The sequence below is a fragment of the Egretta garzetta genome, unplaced genomic scaffold (assembly GCF_000687185.1).
Source record: "Egretta garzetta isolate BGI_Z169 unplaced genomic scaffold, ASM68718v1 scaffold164, whole genome shotgun sequence".
NCBI lineage: Eukaryota > Metazoa > Chordata > Aves > Pelecaniformes > Ardeidae > Egretta > Egretta garzetta.
Genome location: NW_009259492.1, coordinates 288,352 through 307,388, shown reverse-complemented (window position 1 = coordinate 307,388; position 19,037 = coordinate 288,352). Strand labels below are relative to the sequence as shown.

At 47.8% G+C, this 19,037-nt stretch overlaps 1 protein-coding gene across 1 annotated transcript in view; it reads left to right on the top strand.

Annotated features, from left to right (window-relative positions):
• TCERG1L (transcription elongation regulator 1 like) overlaps window positions 1–19,037 on the top strand; it is a 95,181-nt gene that overhangs the window by 70,454 nt on the left and 5,690 nt on the right. The window contains exons 8-10 of the mRNA XM_009637356.1: window positions 2,605–2,759; window positions 8,683–8,752; window positions 14,812–14,947. Coding sequence (XP_009635651.1) covers window positions 2,605–2,759; window positions 8,683–8,752; window positions 14,812–14,947 — 361 coding nt within the window. The remainder of the gene's footprint in view (window positions 1–2,604; window positions 2,760–8,682; window positions 8,753–14,811; window positions 14,948–19,037) is intronic.

The following is a 19,037-nucleotide window of genomic DNA, read 5'->3' as shown; positions in this document are numbered from 1 at the left end:
GGTGCCACCAAGCCGCTCTGTCGCTCCCCTCTTCCGCAGGACAGGCGGGGAGAGAATGAGGTGGGGGGAAAAAAAAACCCAACCAAATTCGTGGGTCAAGATAAAGGCAGTTTAATAAAGAAAAAGCAAAAGCCGCACACAGTAGTAAAAGGAAAAACCCAAGATTTTATTCTCTACTTCCCATTAGCAGGCGATGCCCAGCCACTTCCCGGCAAGCAGGGCTTCAGTATGTGTGGTTGTTCCTCTGGTAGACAAAACGTCATAAAAGATGAATGCCCCCCCTCCTCTTCCTTTTCCTTTCGTTTTTATATCTGAGCTGCTCTCATATGGTATGGAATAGCCCTTTTTGGTTGGTTTGGGTCAGGTGCCTTGGCTACATCCCCTCCCAAGATCTTGCCCCCTTCCAGCCCCCTGGGGGGGGGGGAAGTGTTGGAGACACAGCCTTGATGCTGTCGAGCACTGCTCAGCAGTAGCCAAAATATTGAGGTGTTATCAACCTCTTTCTACATACCCATAGAAAGCCCAGCGCCGTGCAGCTTGACCCAATACAGCCTGACCGTAATTGGAATATTTAATAAAAGGATATCAATAATGCACTTATGTCGATCAGCGAAGTCTGTCCTTGTCACCCGTGTGCCAGGATGTCTTTCTTCTCTTTCCAGGCCAGACCTGGTATTTAGGGGAGTCTCGGTTTGGAAGGGTCCCTGGAGAAGTCCCGCTCGGTGTGGGAGAGCCTCGGGGCTGGTGGGTCGGTGGTTCTGGGGGAGCAGAGGTTCCCGTAGCTCCAAGGTACAAAGTACGAGGTCCTAACTGTACCTACTCGCTGCCTAGTGGAGGAGTGGAGCATCTGCCTGCGAGGCTGCTCCGTCACCCAGAGCAGTTGTGCATTAGAGTAACCAGAAAATTATTAAAATATTCATCGTGCCTGTGCCGCTGACTTCAGGACGCCCACACTTCCACGGGGCGGGGGGTGAAGTCACCCAGCTGGGTTTGTACAACCAATGTTGTGAACCATTAACTCTGCTGGACGTAATTACTGCGACGCTGGGGCTTACACCGAACCGCGCCCGGCCCCCGCCGCAGTTTCTTGCAGAATTTCCCCATTTTTCATTCCGTGCTTGGGCAGGACGGGTGGCGATGGCTCACCCGTGGTACGCGGAGCGCATGGGATTCTCTTACCGCAGTGCTTGGCGGCGATGGGGCGCTGCTTCTTTTTTTAAACCAGTTTTGTGCCCTGCTTTTAATACCAGTTAAGCAGCAGAGCTTCTAACGGCAAGACTTGGTCCGCCCAGGAATTTATGCTTCAGAGAGACCAACGTTTTCCCACTAACAGTGTACGTGTGCAGTCCGAGGGGGTGCGTGGTGTTTGCTCGTTTTCATTGCGATTCAGAAAGCGCTGATACCATGTTTGTTTATTTACACGTAGATTTAGCGAAGTACAGCTTGAGGCTTTCGAATCTCTGTTAAGGACGGTGGGATACCTATTTCCGTGCTATTTTCAGCCAATTGAAAATGAATGTCGGGACCAAAAGCTGGGCTGCTGTCACGCAGGTTTGAACTGGGCAAGTGAGGAAGCTGTGGTTTGTACAGCAGCAACTTGGTCGTGTTTTTCAAATCCGAAACGGAGCCTGTAAAAGTCAGCCTTAAAGTTTTGTGGTAGAACTCTGCGGTGGCCGGTTGTACCTGTGCAGCGAGAGCGTGGTGGGGGTCAGCAGGGATGCCGGGGGGATGCCAAGGGATCCCATAGGGATGCCGTGGGATGCTACGGGGATGCCAGGGGGATGCCATGGGGATTCCACAGGGGGATGCTGTGGGGATGCCACAGGGATGCTGGGGGGATGCCACAGGGATGCTGGGGGGATGCTGGGAGGATGCCACAGGGATGCTGGGAGGATGCCACAGGGATGCTGGGGGGATGCCGTGGGGATTCCACAGGGATGCCATGGGGATTCCACAGGGATGCCATGGGGATTCCACAGGGATGCTGTGGGGATGCCACAAGGATGCTGTGGGGATGCCGGGAGGATGCCACAGGGATGCCGGGGGGATTCTACAGGGATGTCATGGGGATTCCACAGGGATGCCAGGGGGATGCCAAGGGATGCCATGAGGATGCCAGGGGGATGCCGTGGTTACACCTCCTCCCACCAGCGCAGCCCCTGAGGCTCCCACAGCCACCGGCCAGCAGCAGGCAGAGCCCTGGCCTGTGGGCATCAAGGCCATGGCCACCCAACCCCACTGCCGAGGCTCCTGCCGCTTGCTGCTCTCAGCCACGGCTTTGGAATGGGAAATGTGTTTTCCCGTGGCTCCTCTCGCTGTGAGCACCACGGCGTTCCTCCTCGCCTGGTTCCTGTTCCCTTCTGCGATGGAATACTTCACCTACTGCTCTTTTGGGGCGCTTAGGCTATTTCTATGACATTTTATGGACACGGAGAGAGTTGAGGTGACCGGCGTGGGCTGGCAGGGCCTGGGGGACAGGCTGTCAGTTGGAGAGGAGCCTTCCCCAGGCGCTGGGGACGGAGATGCAGGGAGCCGGCGGCGGGTTAATATCGTCTCTGTGGGTGTATCTGACGTTATCTAAGCATAGTTTATCACTTGGAATAGGTGTGTAGTCTGGACTGGAGATGACCGGGTCTTCTTCTTCAACCCTACAATGCAGCTGTCAGTCTGGGAGAAGCCGGTGGACCTGAAGCACCGCGGTGACATAAACCGGATCATCGAGGATCCCCCTCACAAGCGCAAGCTGGAAGCTGCAGCAAGTAACTAAAGCCCTGTGATTATTTGCCTCTATTTAAACTCAAATGTCAAATGGAACTTGGTCGCTGAATATGTTCAGTGAGGGTTTGATAACCGTAATTAGAAGGGGCTTCCTTTTGAGATTTCGTAGAAAGTATTGTGTTAAAATTGATGATCCCTGCAAAATCCTTATTCTCACTGAAATGCTGAGTTGGGGGATAAGAGCGTTCTCGGTATTGGCAATGAAGAAGACACAGGTGGCTTCTTATATTGGCTGAGTCTTGGGGAGATAAAATAGATCCCGGAAGACGCTGTCTTTATGTTTTATTACACTTATTTCCAAGATGTACATTAGGAATGCGTTACCAATGCATTATTCAGCTGCTGCGCAAAAGCAGACGCCCCATAGCTAACGATTATCCAACCAAGCTTAGAGGGGAGACAAAAATCCTGGCAGTACATCTCTAATGAGTGCTAAAAGGTTTTGGTGGAAACGTGGGTGCTTCCATCTAAACGTGACTCTGCCAAAGGCTGTGGATTCCTGAAGGGGACAGTCATGGCTAAAGAACAGCTGCTGATCTGTGGTAATGCACGTTAAGTGGTTCAAAATTTAATTTTAAAAGACACACCATGGCTCGTCCGTGGTGTTTCCTACCTGGTCCTCCCCAAGGCAGCCAGTTCACCGAGGCCTGACTTGCCCATCCCATGCTCCTCGCCGTGCCGTCTCTTCTGCTACCCATAGCTTCACCGTTCATGCCAAATTTTGTCTGTGCCGGCGACCAGCCCGGGAGCAGCCCCTCTGCTTGCCGCTGCAGTAGCAGCTCCACGGTTTGCTCCACCACGTTTCTCTCCAGAGATTTGGTTTCCCCAGTTGGTGTTGACTTACCGTGAGCGGCTCCGTGCCGTGTCAGGGCTCACCTTCAGGTGGGAGCTGTGCCTGTTACGGGGAGGACATCTGGAGGCATGGCCATCATTTGAGATGCCGCTTGTCTTGATTAGCTGCTTGTAATCCTTGAATATTCTGCTTTACTGAAGAGCATCCCTCAGCCGGTGCCTCTTCTTTAGTGGTGAGGTCTAGGAAAATGGAGGAGGGGGAAAAAAAAAAAAGAGACTTTTGTCATTCTTTTAAAGCGTAGTGTTTTATAATGGCAAATAAGGTAGCGCTGCCAGGCTCACCACGTGGCCAGCCCGATTCCGGCCGTCGGGGTTGCGGTGAGCCCCAGGCAGAGCTCCCAGTTCACCACCGCCAAGGGGGGCTGCGAGCATGCGTTGGTGGGCTGGGAACACCGTGCCTGCAGGTGGATAAACTCGGGCGGTAATCGGGATTTATGTTGTCGTTAGTAGCAGAAGTTTACTGAGAAAAAGCTACAGCGGGTTTCGGTTAGCGTAGTCCTTCTCGACAGCCAGCGTCATCGCATTTTTCAAGATAAATTCCAATCATCAGGTGCTTGTATTCATATCGGGGTTGTGTATGGCTCGAATAACATTAGCTCTGTATCTAATCCTTCCAGAGCGTATCTGCTGGGGTTCATCTTTCAGGAGAAAAATATCGCATACGTTTTTTATTACGGGATATATTGAAAGATCAATTAATTACTGACAGGGGGGAACGACAGCCAAAGACGAAACTGAGGGTTGTTGTTCACGGTCTGTAATTAATTAATGAGAAGAGCCTAAAGTCACTGTTGATATGTGCCATGTCAAAGATCTGGTTTTTGCCGTGTGTTCCATCCTTTTTATTTATTGTCTGTAAGCACCAGCAAGATTTGATTCATGCACCGGTTTCTTTATGGCCATGGTTTTCATCGTTGCTAATAGTCTTCCTCTTCCTTGGTGTAACGGGCACTTGCGATCGCTCGGTATTTGAGACAGTTGGGTTATAATTAGTATATATTGGCTGCCGAGGTGAAAGGAGTTATTTGTTACTGGTTTCTCTTCGCTTGTAATCCCGGGTAAATAAATAACAGAGACGAGCTGTGTGTTTGCAGCAATGGTTGCCAAATTCATTTAGCTTAGTTGACGCTGCTGAGTTTTAATTAGAGTTTTTACATCAAAAGGCACCAAAAAAGTTGGCCAGCGTAGGTATTCCTGGGGTGCTATAGGTTACCTGCGCACCGCTCCAATGAAAGATCAAGTGCATTTATGATTTGGGCGTAAATGCAAAATTACCCATTTATCAACTACTCCACTGCCACGAAGCGTTAGTTCTTAGCGAGGCCGGTGGCCTCGTTGCTGGTGGGTTCCCAGGCCATCGGGGGCAGGAGCAGACCCTCGTTCCTGGGTCAGAGCTGTCTGACAGCAGAGAACAGCATCTTCCAGTGACTGCTCTCTCTTCCCGTCCCTGACTGTCGTCGCTCCTGTCTCCGAACGGTTGCAGTCTGACCACAATATCCCTATTTTCCCCTCAAAGATTCCTTAAAATGTTCCTGTGCTATTGCAATGGAGAAAAACATTTTTATCTATTCCGATTCCTTCGCCTGCTCAAATGGTGTGCCTGGATGTTTTGGCTGAGGACGCTATTTTTTTTCAGCTAATTAACTGAAAACTGACATTCTGATTGCAGAAAATGGCACGCCGATTCGTAGTTGTTATGATCCCCGTTCAAAATCAGTTTGATTTAGTTGACTCTGTTCCCACAGATATTTCGGACCCTTTAGCTTTCAGACAAAAATATGAGGCGCGGTCCCTGGGAGCAGCGGAGGTAAGCTCCGAGGCTTCCGGGCGGTACGTGGGCGCCAGGTCTCTTTAGGAAAGTGCAAATCTGCTTTTTGCGTGTGGCCAATGGATTGACAAACGCTTTAACTCGCCCGGTGCCTGCTGGTGTTGCCTCTTTGTTCTGGAAGATGAACCGGAATTCATGACATGGCTGGGATTAGCTGAATGATTTAATTAATCGGCACTAAGCTTGATAGACCATCAGATTGGGGCGGTGCTCCGCTTCATGTTTTCATGGAAGGATTACTCTCAAGTAATATTCTTCCTCAAAGCTTTAAATCAATTATTAGATTTTGTGCTCGGCTGCCTCTCTTCCCTTTCAAAGTCAGTTTATAATCTTACCAGAGGTCCAGTGGCGCGACATGATTCAGCACGTTCCAGAGCAGGAGCACAGACACCATTTGCTGTGTTTGACTGAATTTTCCCTTGCACTGAAATTTTAGGTGATGATGCTGACTCTAATCTTGTCCCGTTTATCCAAGGCAGGGTACCCATAGCCTTGAGGAAAGGAGGCTCGAAGGGGATCTCATCACCATGCATCATTACCTAAGGGGTGGCTACAGGGAAGATGGAGACTCCCTTTTCACAAGGAGTCCCATGGGGAGGGCAAGGGGGGATGGACACAAGTTGCTCTTGGGGAGATTCCCATTGGACACGAGAGGGAAATTTTTCCCCATGAGAACAGTCACCCATGGGAATGATCTCCCCAGGGGAGGGGTTGACTCCGCCACACTGGGCACTTCCAAGCCTCAGCTGGACAGGGTGCTGGGCCATCTTGTCTAGGCTGGGCTCTTGCCTAGAAAGGTTGGACCAGATGATCCTGGAGGTCCCTTCCAACCTGGGATTCTATGATTCATAGCTGTGACTCAGGCAGACAAAGGGTGAAGGCTTTGGTGTCCCTCCCTCCTGGAGGCTGCCAGTGCTCTGGGAGAACCCGAGGTGGGTCAGGAACCCACGGATGGAAGTAAACCCCCAAATCAGGCTATACTGTACCACAGTCCTTTTATCTGAAAGCTATATGGTAGCTAAGATTCGGTTTTATAAATGCCGAGTTCCCATATTTTTCTCAACAAAATTTAAAAATTATGCATACCCTTGTCAGAACTCTATGAAAGACCTCGTCGTCAGGTAACTTCAAATTTGAGTTCAGGTTCAAGTAGCTGGAGAACTTCCTGTAATGGTTTGTCGTCACCAGTGAGTTTTCTCTCGTCCTATGGAAATGTGGAACAGGAGAGGGTCACTGCGTGGGCCAGGCTTCTCCCCACTTGCTTGCCTTGCTAAAAGAACATCCCATCAGAATCCGTAATGCCTGAGCCTACCACAGCCTATGTCCTTCAGCCAGCCCCGGAAGGGCGCTCTGTGGCGTGGGACAAAGGCGGGAGGTGCCCGTGGGCATGGACTTCAGTAGTGATGGGATTTGGTAGGAACAGGGCAGCGGTTGCCCAGCTGGCACTGAACCTAGAGGCAACTTTAACTTAGTCTCTCTCTGAAAACACCACCAAGTACTCCACCATTTCATGTTACTACCTTCAGAATTTGTTAAAGTTAAGACTGCCGCTGCCTCGGCAGGTTGTTTCCCTCCTCATTAATAGCTTTAGAATATCTCTGTTGAATTACATTCCACCTTCTGAGGTTACGGGTTGTTTTTCCCATTACTTTGTATTTTTAATTGAGTATCCCAAAGAATTTAGCAAGAGGAGGTAATCGTTCCAGTGAATTTATGTATATTAAAGCATTATTAAATTCATTTTATCTATTTATAATGCTCATATATTGTCAGGAATGTTGAGATCAAATTCTCCTCGTTTTGGAATGCCATTCATTTCTCCTTATTACCATTTTAAGTTAGCAAAGCATCGTTTGTACCTGACGTGTGTTTCCTCCTCACGTGGTCTCTGTTCCCGGCCTTCCCACGCCGCCACGTTACAGCTGCTCTTTGGTTTTTCTCATTCCTTTTGCAGTGATTGAGTGCCTGCTGTGTTCACGCACGTCAATAAAAGGTAACATTGACTGCAAGCGTACTAATAAACCTGTCATTTCCCTAAAACAGGGAAACAAAATGAACTGAGAACAACATCCTTAAATTACAACTTGAAATAAATGGCCAAATTTCTGTTCGTTTCAGTGCTAGGAAGATCGGACTTGGAAGAGTAGCAGGCATGTGAAATTAGTTTATAAATTTGGAAATAGGCACTGATCTTTGTCTGCGTTCAGTCATTTTCTAGCAGATCTCTTGGAGTCTCATCTGATTCCAGTGAGATCAGACCTCACCCTATCAAGTCATTCAAACCTTTTATCTCCATAACCTAAGTTCTATTTTATATTTATTTTGAATTTATTTTTTCATAGTTCCCTAAACAGTGACATGTCTTCTTCATTACCAGTCCAATACAAAAATGGTGAGGTTTGGTGTTTCTGATATTCCCTGGTTAAACACATGCAGGTTTTTTATATTTCTCAACTAATCCATGGTGAACTACTGAAAAGTCCTTGACACAAACCAAGCTCTGCATGGACGTGGTGGTCTGTCTGAATGTTGATGAAAACTGCACTTTGTATACATGAAAAAGAAAAAAAAATAGATTCCAGAAATCAATATCTGTTCCATATGCTTCGCATTTGTTGTGACCGACAGTGCAACCTTGCAGTCCTCCAAGGGTGAGTGTCCAGGCCAAACCGGGAGCGTAACGTGGCCTTGGAGCTCCTCTGCAACACCGGGAGCGTGGAGGTTGTTGGTATCTCCATAGCCTTGCTGTACTGGTGGTTGGATTTCCGGAAAAGCAGCATTATATTTCCTTGTATAAGGGAGAGAAATGGGCTAAGGAGGGAAGGTCTGGTACGAGATAACACTATTGAATCCTTCAGGCTGTCAGGACTGAAATGATTTTGCAGAAATGTCTTTGTGTTGTATTTTTACGGGAAGGGAGGAGGGAGCAGCAGGTGAAACGGCAACAAGATTCAAAGAAAATCACGCCACGAGTGACCAATTTTGTTCACAACACAATGAGCGGTTTTTCAGAATGAAAATGGTTGGGTTTATTGCTAACTCTTTCATTTGGGTGAAGGTGTTTCTGAGGATCTGATGAAATATGTGTTGCTTTTGAAACATTAGAGAGTGAAAAATAGTAAATACCTGAGCGGCAGCCAAAGGGAAGAAATGAAAGGTTAATCTAAGGAATTTGTGTTCCTGTTTACCTAGTTCCAATCTAATAACTATTTATTTCTTTTTAGCAGATAAATGTGTTAGTTCTTGTCCAGGGGATGAAAATGATGATCTTAGCATCAAAACTAAGAGAAATAAGTAAGTTCTAAAGTTTACTTACCTATATGTAATGTTGGGAAGCTAATGTCTGGTACAAATAAGTGCAAAGAGAAATGCAATTATTTTCTTCTGTCTGGATAACTACGCCAGTAAAAAATGAGAGTCATTCCTATGGTATCCAGTCTTCATCAAACTCCATGATTCTCTAAAGTATCTGTTTTCCATGGACAGCATCCATTTTTCTCTGAGTACCTCTTACGCACTTTGGAATGGTTAAAAAAAGACTGTGTGGATAAGTAGTTATTTCAAAGACATTGCATAAATGCTTTATATTCATTGACGTGAAGCAGATTTTTTTTTTTTTTTTTCACTGATGTCAGGGTTTCCAGGCTACCGGTGCAGAAATATCCGGGGGTATTTCTGTCACTGTGCTTTTATTGGACCTTTATTACCATGTGTGCTTCAAATTTGCACGAAGTAACAGGCAACAAAACCCCATGTGCTTTCAAATAAGCAACTCCCTCGCCCTTTGCCAAAACAGCAAGGAAATGAAGTAAACGCTTCTTTTGGTTTTAAGAAGTACCTTAAAGGTGTTTCATTCGATTTAACCGTTGGCCAGTGGCTGCATAAGCGTTAGCTGTTCATGCAGGCCGCCTTTGATTAAGACACTGGCTTGGACCATTAAAAAAAGAAATGGGTAAACCAAATCCGCATAGGCGGCGCGTTGTGGTATCGAGGGCATCATGACGAGTGGGCACACCAAATGCCTGTATTTTCCAAGTGAATATATTCGGGATAATTCTGTTCTCTCTCACATCGCCATTCTCAGCCTACAACGCTGGGTGGTTCTTTTGACCTCGTTAAAACTTTCTGGGGATTTGTATTATCGTGAAGGAAGAATCGCTACTCCGAGTTCAATATTCAGACTGTTTAAGCATGTAAGGCTTGGGATAAAAGAGTTTAAATATGCTTTATATGTGCTAAATTTGTACTTTCACTATTTACATAGTATTTAGTATTTATAAACAGTATAAAAGTTTGTATTTAATATAAAAGTATTTAAGAATATTTAAAGAAAATTATTTAAGAATACTTAAAGAAAAGTATTTAAGAATACTTTTATTGACATCAGCAGGTCTGACAAGAACAGGCTGGTATTATGGGCTGTGCCAGTAGGGTGATTCCTTCACTGGTTGCTTGAGAAAATGTGGAAAGTCCTTCCATTAATGTACATGAATGGAATTTTAAAACTCCAGGAGCTCGTTCATAGAACTCCAGGAAAATGCACTCATTCAGAGATCCCTGTATCCAGGTAGGCTTGGGCTTGCTGTGCCGGCAGGTCAGGCAGCGCCTCGGCCACTGTCTACGTGTGAATAAGGAATCTTGTCCCATCTTCACTGGGTCACTTGTCAGACTAACTTTGGGTTCTTTAGTCTCTTATTTTCTTTCCACTCAAAGGACATCATCAAAATTATGAGGCCCAAAATAGATGGGCCGTCTTTTTATATATTTGCAGAACTTATCTTTTCTTATTTCTGTTTACTTGCAGAAGTATGTTTCCCTGTACATATTTTTTCCCCAAAGCAAATAGGTAAACACAGTTCAAGCTGGGCAATGTCAGCCCATCGCAGAGTTGCTGCACGACTCTCCTGCCTTAATGCATCGTAGCACCTTCCTCGTGGTATACATTTATAGATACGCAGGTACATACTCATACATAAAGAGCATAAATCCTGCAGCCATCCAGCGAAAAGTGCAATCACGTCGGAAATGCCGCGGCGTGGTGGCAGGCACCTCCGATTGCCAGCAACCTCTGCTGTGGCCTGGGCAGCAAAGCAACGCCGCCGTGTCTGCAAAGGCACCTCGCATGGAGGAGAGCGTTGGTGGGGTGGGAAGGGCATCCTTCGGGTCTGGAAAAGGTCAGTTGAGTTGCAGGCAACACGAACCACTCTCAGCTGTGACTTCACACCACAGAAGTTAAATAGGACCTGATAACGTGTGTATATCACTGCTGTTCATGGCGTCATTTCTCTTTATATTACGCTATATTTATGTATGGTATAACAAATACCACTTCTGTCATCCTTGAGATTCGTGGCGAGATTCTCATTGAGAGGATATTCAAAGCTCTGAGAAGCCTAGCGTAGGTTCTATCTTGAACTTTAAAAATAAATCTTTAGGTTAGGAGGAGCTAATTCTTACTTGCTGTAGTTGGGCAATTAGTCCTATGGAAGTCACGGGCCACATTCACATAATGAACAAGTACGATCTGGCTTGGCAACGTAAGCATTCTCTCAGATTTTGCTGTGAAGATCCCACATCCCCAGAAGTTTGACTGGTCACCAAAAAGCCGTAAAGGGTTTATTTTTCTGTCAGCAGAACATCCATCCCCAAACTACTACAGGATTTCTAGCAGCTGTTTTGAATTTTAAATTCTCTTCTGTAATAGATGAAGATTTCCCGACACTTTGCTTTGTCCCCTGAAACAGTGGCAGATGTAGAGGCTCATGGACGGACCTTTAAAATACTGACCTTGTACTACAGAAGTGCAGTCCAAGTGCTTGTATGTATTAATGCGAGACTATAGCTAACAGCTCATGACCTAAAAAAGTAGAATACTGCAGGATCTTCATTTCAAACTAGAATTTACTTATCGTCAGGATGAAAATCATCCGCTGGAGATGGCGTGGGACCCGCTGCAGCCTCCCATCCCGCAGCTGAGACCCAGTAAAGGTTAATAGCACAGCAGTTAAAATCGCCGCGGCCGTCAGCGCTCGGAAGTGGTGTTGCTCTGCCTAAGAGCCGTGGGGCTCAGGTGCCGGCGTCTGGGTGTCTCTGAATTTGCCAAGAGCAGAATGGATTTAAAACCCGTGGCCTGTAATTCCGTGTAAGAAAAGCAGGCGAGTTACTCCGTGCCATGGACAGCAAAAGAGGAATTTTCAAGATGCAGAGTCTGCCGAAGGGCTGGTTCGCCTCTGAGTTTTGGGTAAGAGGATACACATCACCGGCTTCTCGTCTTCCAAGTTGCACAGGCAAGGTCCAAATCTTGACTTTCTGTTTCCTCTGCTTTGTCTGACTTGGGAACGGACAAAGTGCTGCTCGCTCCAGACTGAATCCAGAGGTGGAAAAGGATTTGTCTTTACAGAAAGCTAAATGAGTTTTCATCTGGGTGCTGGATGGGCAGAAAAGCTCTTTACGTGGCTGTCATATCCACGTTAATGATTGCATATGGAGACAGGGAATTTAACATCTAACGCAGAATGCAATCTCGACATTTTTTCTTGGTTAAGTACAAAACTAACAAAGGAGGCGTTACGTGCTTCGGGGTTTGTTTTTAAATACGCTGTATTCCCTCTTCTGTTTTTTTTCATTTAAGTTTCTTAGTGAATCCTATTGTTCCTCGGACACACAGTACATCATCGGCTGTACAGAAAGCGCTGTGCTAATGATAAGATCTGATCGCATCAGAGTTCCAGCACAATTCTTTATAATCAAACCAGAGGCTCGTCACGCAGAGGTTCATGTTGGATCACCAGTTCACACTGGTAGGAACAGGTCTGCTGTTTGGCTTCTCCCGCTGTTTGCTTTGGTGGCAGAGCTGGCCAAGGACTTCTTCTCTCTTGGACATTCTTTCGCTCGTGGATGTTTGCATGATCTCTGCCCAGTGCTTCCAGCCAGAATCTGCATCTGCACGTTTGGGAGCGCCGGGCTCCCCAAGCTGCTGTTGCACTTCTATTTATATTTCGTCAGGGTGTAATGAAACTGCTTAAAAATACTGAAGACAGCTTCTTAGGCAATGCTCTGGTTGTACTCTCTACAAATGAAAAGCAAGCTTCAGAGAAATGATGTTTTCTGGGTTTTCTTCACAGAATGACAGAAGGACTGGGGGGTCCCTGACCCACCTGGCTCCCAGCAGGTCATAGAATCATGGAATAATTTGGATGGAAAAGACCTTTAAGGTCATCAAGTCTGACCACAGCAGCCACTCGGGGCCCCGTCCAGGAGGGTTTGGGCATCCCCAGGGACGGAGCTCCACAACCTCCCTGCCCCAGCGCCCGACCGGCCTCGCAGGGAAAAAGCTTCTTTTTCTTAGGCTTTGATGGATTTCCCGGCATTTCGGTTGGTGCCCGTTGCCTCTCTCCTTTCAGTGGGTACCGCAGCCACACAACCGCCTCTCACCGCCCTGTCCACCTCGAGACCTGCAGGTTTCCGAGACTGAGCCATCAGTTTGTGCCCATCTGGGTAGGAAGTCACACGGGTTGATGTGCAGATTATCTTATTACTTGCTAAAGAAAATCGTCTTCTTTGTTGCCATCTTTGGCATGAGAAAAAGAACCTGTGTGATTTGTAGCATCGTTTTCAATCACGTAAGGAGGACTGGGGGAAGGAGGGGCTCTCCTGGTGCTCGGCTGGCAGAGCACCTCACTGTATTTCTCTCAATTTCTTCTTGAAAAAAACTCTCTGTGTGTGCTAGAAATGGGATTGAGCCTTTCATGGATCATGTCACAGAATAAAATTTGCTAATACGATATAAAAGTCACCGTCATTCTGTGAAGAATGCCAATTTGATATCTCTCAAATCACCAGTAATGCAGCATCACTTTAGGATAAGTGTAAGCGTAATGTAATTATTTGTAGAAGGAAGATAATACACCGGAGCTCACATTACATTCTGATCCAATTCATTTGCTTGGAAAGAAAAAAAGTGTTTTCCTGTAGAAATCTCAAACTAAGTATTAGTCTGTAGCGGTGAAAAATGGCATCAGTGGAAAATGCAGTCATGCCTAGCAGGAGGCTAAATATCCGATCGCCTTGCCTTCGTTATCCTCACGTGAACCTTGTGATCATTTTAAGACTCCTGATCTTTCCAGAAAGAGCCTTAATTTGTACTGAACTCATTCCTTGCTCAAAGCACCAAGGAACAGCAGGATGGACCCAGCGAGAAGTCTGATTGCGAGGCCGGAGTCAGCCAACTTCTCTGGAGTCAGGAGCTCTGTGTCCCCGTCCCAAATCCCATCGCCCTCCTGGAGCAGGCTCCTTCCTACCATTGAGGTTCCCATCTAACGAAGCTCTGCCTGCAGATGCCGAGGGCCCACGGGGGCAAATCTTCAGCACTGGGAACAGTGGGGAGATAGGTGCTCGCTTCCAGCTTTAGTGGTCTCTACCTCTCCTAAAACAATGTAGATGTTTATCTGGTGTGAAACTTCAGCTCCAGTGATGACACCGATTACGTAGGACTGCAGCCCAGGAGAGCATCGCTCTTACACTACCACCAGTTTATGGTTGCAGCTTGCAGAAAGCCATCCTTCTGCCCCAAAACAAGCACAGCGGCACTACGCGCGCCCCTCTGCCTTGTAGGGTCTTGTAGGCAAAGGGACTCAGGCCATGCCTGGTGAAGTATTTTCTCAGCAACACCTATTTATTCTGATCAGACGCAGTCCTGGAAGAAGGCTGCTGGGGGCAACATCGACCTTCTGGTGCTGATGGAGGGCAGGTTCAAACCTTCTGGTAGTGATGGAGGGCAGGTTCAGACCTTCTGGCAGTGACGGAGGGCAGGTTCAGACCTTCTGGCGCTGATGGAGGGCAATTTCTCCGCTGATGCTTCGTTGCGGGCTTGCGCGTGCTGTGCATCGCCAGGTTGCTTCCCTTAGGAGTGAGCTCGCAGAGGGCAGGGGAACATAAAATAAGGATTAGTGTTGACTTTCGAGTCTGGGGACACAAAAACGGGGAAGAAAAATAAACCAAGATGAGCCTCTTCAGTCACTCCTTTAAAGTCTCCACTCCTTGGCAAATTTTATCTAAAGCTGTCACTCCCCTGTAGCTTGAAATACAGCGCGGTGTTTTGCTGCTGAGCCGCCCCTTGATCACACCGATAGACCATCCTTCCACATCGCGAGCTGTCAGAGGGGCCTTGGCCAGGCCCTCATGCCCTGCGGTTTAATAACAAACTGCAGGTTTGGGTCACCCTTGGCTGCTGGTGGCCGCTCCGTGCATGCAAAGAGGCCCTTGATGTCCTGGGGGATCTTCTAGAGAGGGTTGAAAATCCCCTCCCGAGTTTTGATGATCACTGAACTCTTTTCTGTCTTACCTTGTTAAAGAACAGAAGATTCCCAAGCTGCTGAGCAGGGGAAGGCTGGAACGGAGGAGAAAAAGGAGGACTCGTCAGCGCCTCGGCTCACGCCTCCCCTGGAAGAGCGCATCACTCATTTCCGAGACATGCTGCTGGAGAGGGGGGTAAGAAACGCGGCTGCTTCCCTCACCGTGCCTCCCTTGTGAGCACAGGGCACCATCTAGGACCACTGCAGGAACCGTTCCATGACTACGGCTTAGCAGTGAAAGGAAGAGTTATCGCGAGGGTTATTTTTTGGTCTTAGTTTTGTATTATTTTTATATTTTTATTTATTCATTTAATATTATTTTTCTGTCCGTTAACCATGTAGGCTTTGTGGTTGCCTTACCGTGGCTTTTCTTCTGGCCGTGCAGCACTGCGAGTGCTTTGCCGGTGCCGTTCCCAATACATTCCTATAGACGGACCCAAAGATAACGGGAGGCGGTGGCCCCTCCAGTCATGAGCAGCGGCTCAGCAGGGCACAGGGACCATAGCCACATGGGGACCATAGCCACAGGGGCACCATAGCCACACAGAGACCACAGCCACACAGGGACCATAGCCACAGGGGCACCATAGCCACACGCCATCTCGGGGGTCCCACACAGACCCCCAGGGGTGTTCATTATGTGATGAGCAAAGGATGAAAGACATCGTCTGTATCGCTTGAAAGACGGCACCAGGCTCAGCAGCATTCCTGGTGAGATCTTTGGGGTTTTTTTGGCATGGGAGAGGTTTCATCTCTGCAAATTCCAGTGATCCCAGCAGTGGGAAGTCAAATGCACTTACTGCCCATCCAAAATTTGCCCAGTCTGTTAGGAAAGGACATACTGGAGCCTCAGGAGGGTTAAGAAAACCTGCCCTTTTCCCTGCACCTCCCTGATGGTCCTTGGGATGCCTCAAGAAGAGCTGGTGCTTCCAGCAGAGGCTGGGGTGCAGGGGCACGGGATGCCCAGGGCTTTGGGCTGAAGGGGGGCAAGAAGAGGTGGCCCCTCCGCGGCCAGCCAGGCACCTGGGGCATCGCTCCCTCCCGCATCCAGGCTCATGCAGAGCTGGCAGCCATGGAGCTGGTACCAGTTACGGGAGGGCTCGCAGCCCTTTTGCCATGACCGGGTCAAGACGGCGAGTCGATGGGTGGGACCGTCAATTCAATTTGCAGGTAGAACCCATCAGCGCTGTGAGCCTCACGACCGGTGGTGAAATGTGAGTTGCAGATCTGGTTTTGTAGAGAGCTTCAGCCGGGGTTTTGCTTTCTGTAGTAGCACTTACCTGTTCAACTGGCCACGTAAAGGTCACCGTCAGGGCGAGGAATTTCGGATACCGTTACTTGTAAACGTAAAATCGCCTCCACAAAAGTTCATCTCACGGTGTCCCTTCTTCCAGAGAACCGATGATGTGGAGCGTGACTGGAATGAGTAAGCAATACGGGCTTGAGGTCCCAAGCCTGCAAATGTGAATGGGTGTATAATGGAGCCCCGCAGGTAGATTTTATAGCTCCTACGTAGATTTTATACCCCCTATGTAGATTTTACACCTCCTTCCGACACCCTGCAAATAGGCGTTCAATAGAAGTCCGTGTAATTTCTGGAAAGAAAAAAAAGTCCAAGGTGCCTGCTGTTAGGCAGTAAAGCCTATAAAATTTATCGCTAGTAATCAGCAGACTTTAAAGGTAGATAATTAGAGCTTCAGAAGCTCAATGGTGAGTTATCCCCACTCCAGACCTGCTTTATTAATACCTTTTGTTATTTATGCTTAAAAAATGCAGAAGAGCCATAAATGAATACCGGTTGAAGAGTTCTGCTGGCGTGTTTTAAGTCAGGGGGCAATAAGTCAAAACGCGAACGTATTAGGGATGTTCTATAATAGGATTCCTCAAGTGTTTCCAGCATAAGAGTCAGACTTGCTCATAAAAATAAGACATTCAGGAAAATTACTGTTTGGTTTAGCCACTATTGAAAAATGTGTAGGTAATCTCTTACTTTGCTTTCGCCCTGAGCGTTTTTTTTACATGCCCAGGCAAGGCATGGCTCGGCACCAGCTGGTTGGCATTGCTCGAAATGCAGTGAGGCTGTTAGGGTTATTTTAAACTGGTTATTTAATGAACATCTCCTGCCATGTTGTTATTTCCCAAGTTACTCGATGGCATTACAAAGAGCTTGAGCTAGATGGAGTTCTTCAGCGAAGTTCTGAGTCTTCCTACAGAAATCACATCAGCAGAATAATATTTATTGTAACATCTTTAAAAATAGATGTGATTTTTGGGGTAGCTCCAAGACAGTGGCACTGTTCTCAAGTCTGTGACAGGTTTTCCTGGGTAAAAATGGAATCTCGGGTATCCTCCTGGGAGTTTAAAAGCTTCCGCAAAATCCTGAGGGGAAGGGGAAAATTCCAGCCTCTTCCTGGCTCCCTCACGGCCATGGCATCAAAAGTCCGCGTTTCTAGGGAAGTTGTCTCTTTGCTGCGATGCTGTCTGTGGAACAAGTTGTTTTCAAAGGATTCCAAATGGTATTTTTTCTCGCTATTTTACCTTCTTAATATTGGGGGGAAAAAAAGGGGGTTGGAGGGGTGTCCTAACCCCCACCTTCCCATCTCAAAACAGTTCTTGTAGCCTCAGCGTTTATCCTAAAGAATAAGTTAAAAAACCCCAAATAAACAGGGAGGAGGTTGATTTTTTTTTTTTTCCCCTCAAGCCTGTTTGTTTCAGACAGACCCAGAGAGCCCCTTTCTAGAAGGACAAGCCACTGACTCCCACTTTTCAATGTCTTTTAGCGGGGCTCGTCGGTCGGTGTGGGGTGCGGGCAGCGTGTCGGACCAGGGGATGAGCGGGGGGCTCCCAGCTCCAGTCCCTGCCGCTGCCGACCCGGCTGCCTCCTCTCAGCCCTTTGCCACCCCGTCCCTGCTGATTTTTGCCCGTTTCGGTAGCTTGTGTCTGGGGTGGACACCGTTCCCTACCAGAACGACGTCTCCTGAAAGCTGGGAATCCTTTGCTGATGAAGAGAAATGCATCCGCTGAAAATAGCAGGGACTTCACCTTCCCCTTCGTATAAATCTCTTCGTGAAAGGCAAGATCTCAACCTACCAGCATTGCTGGGCTTCCGGAGTGAATTAAAAATAAAATCAGCCCTTCAGATCTATGTCCTTTCGCTTCTAAACATACTGCTCGAACTCGGTACGTTGAATTTTTATGCATTTTTTTTTCCCTGTACCTTGCAATCTGGTTGCAAGCAAGAGCTGAGAACTGGAAACCCATGGCAGGCTCAGATCTCTCCTTTTCATTTGTGGAGATCCTAGGCCAGAGAAGTCGTCGTTTATTCTGGGAAGAGATGCCACCCCCACCACCCCCAGTGCCTGCGTTCCCTGGCTAGGTGTAAGGGAGGCGACCCCGTGGGAGATAAGTCAGAATATTGCTATTTTATCTGCATTTGTGGGGCTCCAAAATGAGTATCCTGAAAAGCATATGACGTGTGTAGCCAGAATTAAATAGTATCAGTAGCCAAGGTTTATTTGAGGTGTGTGTCGGCAGGATTTGAAATTAAATAATTACTAATGAAAACCTCATAGATTACATGATAAATTAGCCTGAGCTTAACTAGCTTTGAGTTCAAACCAGCCTCTGCGCTGGGGACAACGCTGATATCCAAGAGAGAGTGTACAAGACATCCGGAAAAATAAAGGGATTCCCGCTGCTGATCCTTCCGAAGGGGGGAAGCCCCCAAACCTCGGGGCTTGGCCACCTTGCATGGGCATGGAGGGTGACGGTGCTGGGGCGGGGCGGGGGGGGACAGCCCCGGATCCCTGCGCTCCGGAAAGTCAGCCAAACCTCGGCGTTTACCACCCCAAAAGGAAACCCAGCCCATTTAAACCCACTTCGCTTCATCAGAGCTTTCCCGCTTGAGTGTTAATTGCCCTGCCTTAATTATACTTCACATGCTTAATTTTTTTTAGTGAATTTGCTCTTCTTTGTAATTAGATGGAGCGATTAGAATATTTTATGTTACTCCAGAGTTTTCTGTAACAAACTAATTAACGGCGATGTTGTACAAGGTACCGAAAGCGGGCTGGGGCTTTCAGTCCTGCGCTCCCAGGCGGCCGTTCCGTAGAAGCCGCGGGCAAAGGGACTGGGCCAGCGAGGGGCTTGCCCAGATCCGCGGTGCTCCTTCCAGCCCGCTCGCCCTAAAGAGGGTTGGGAGAAGGTGGCCGAACCTCCGGCGGAGC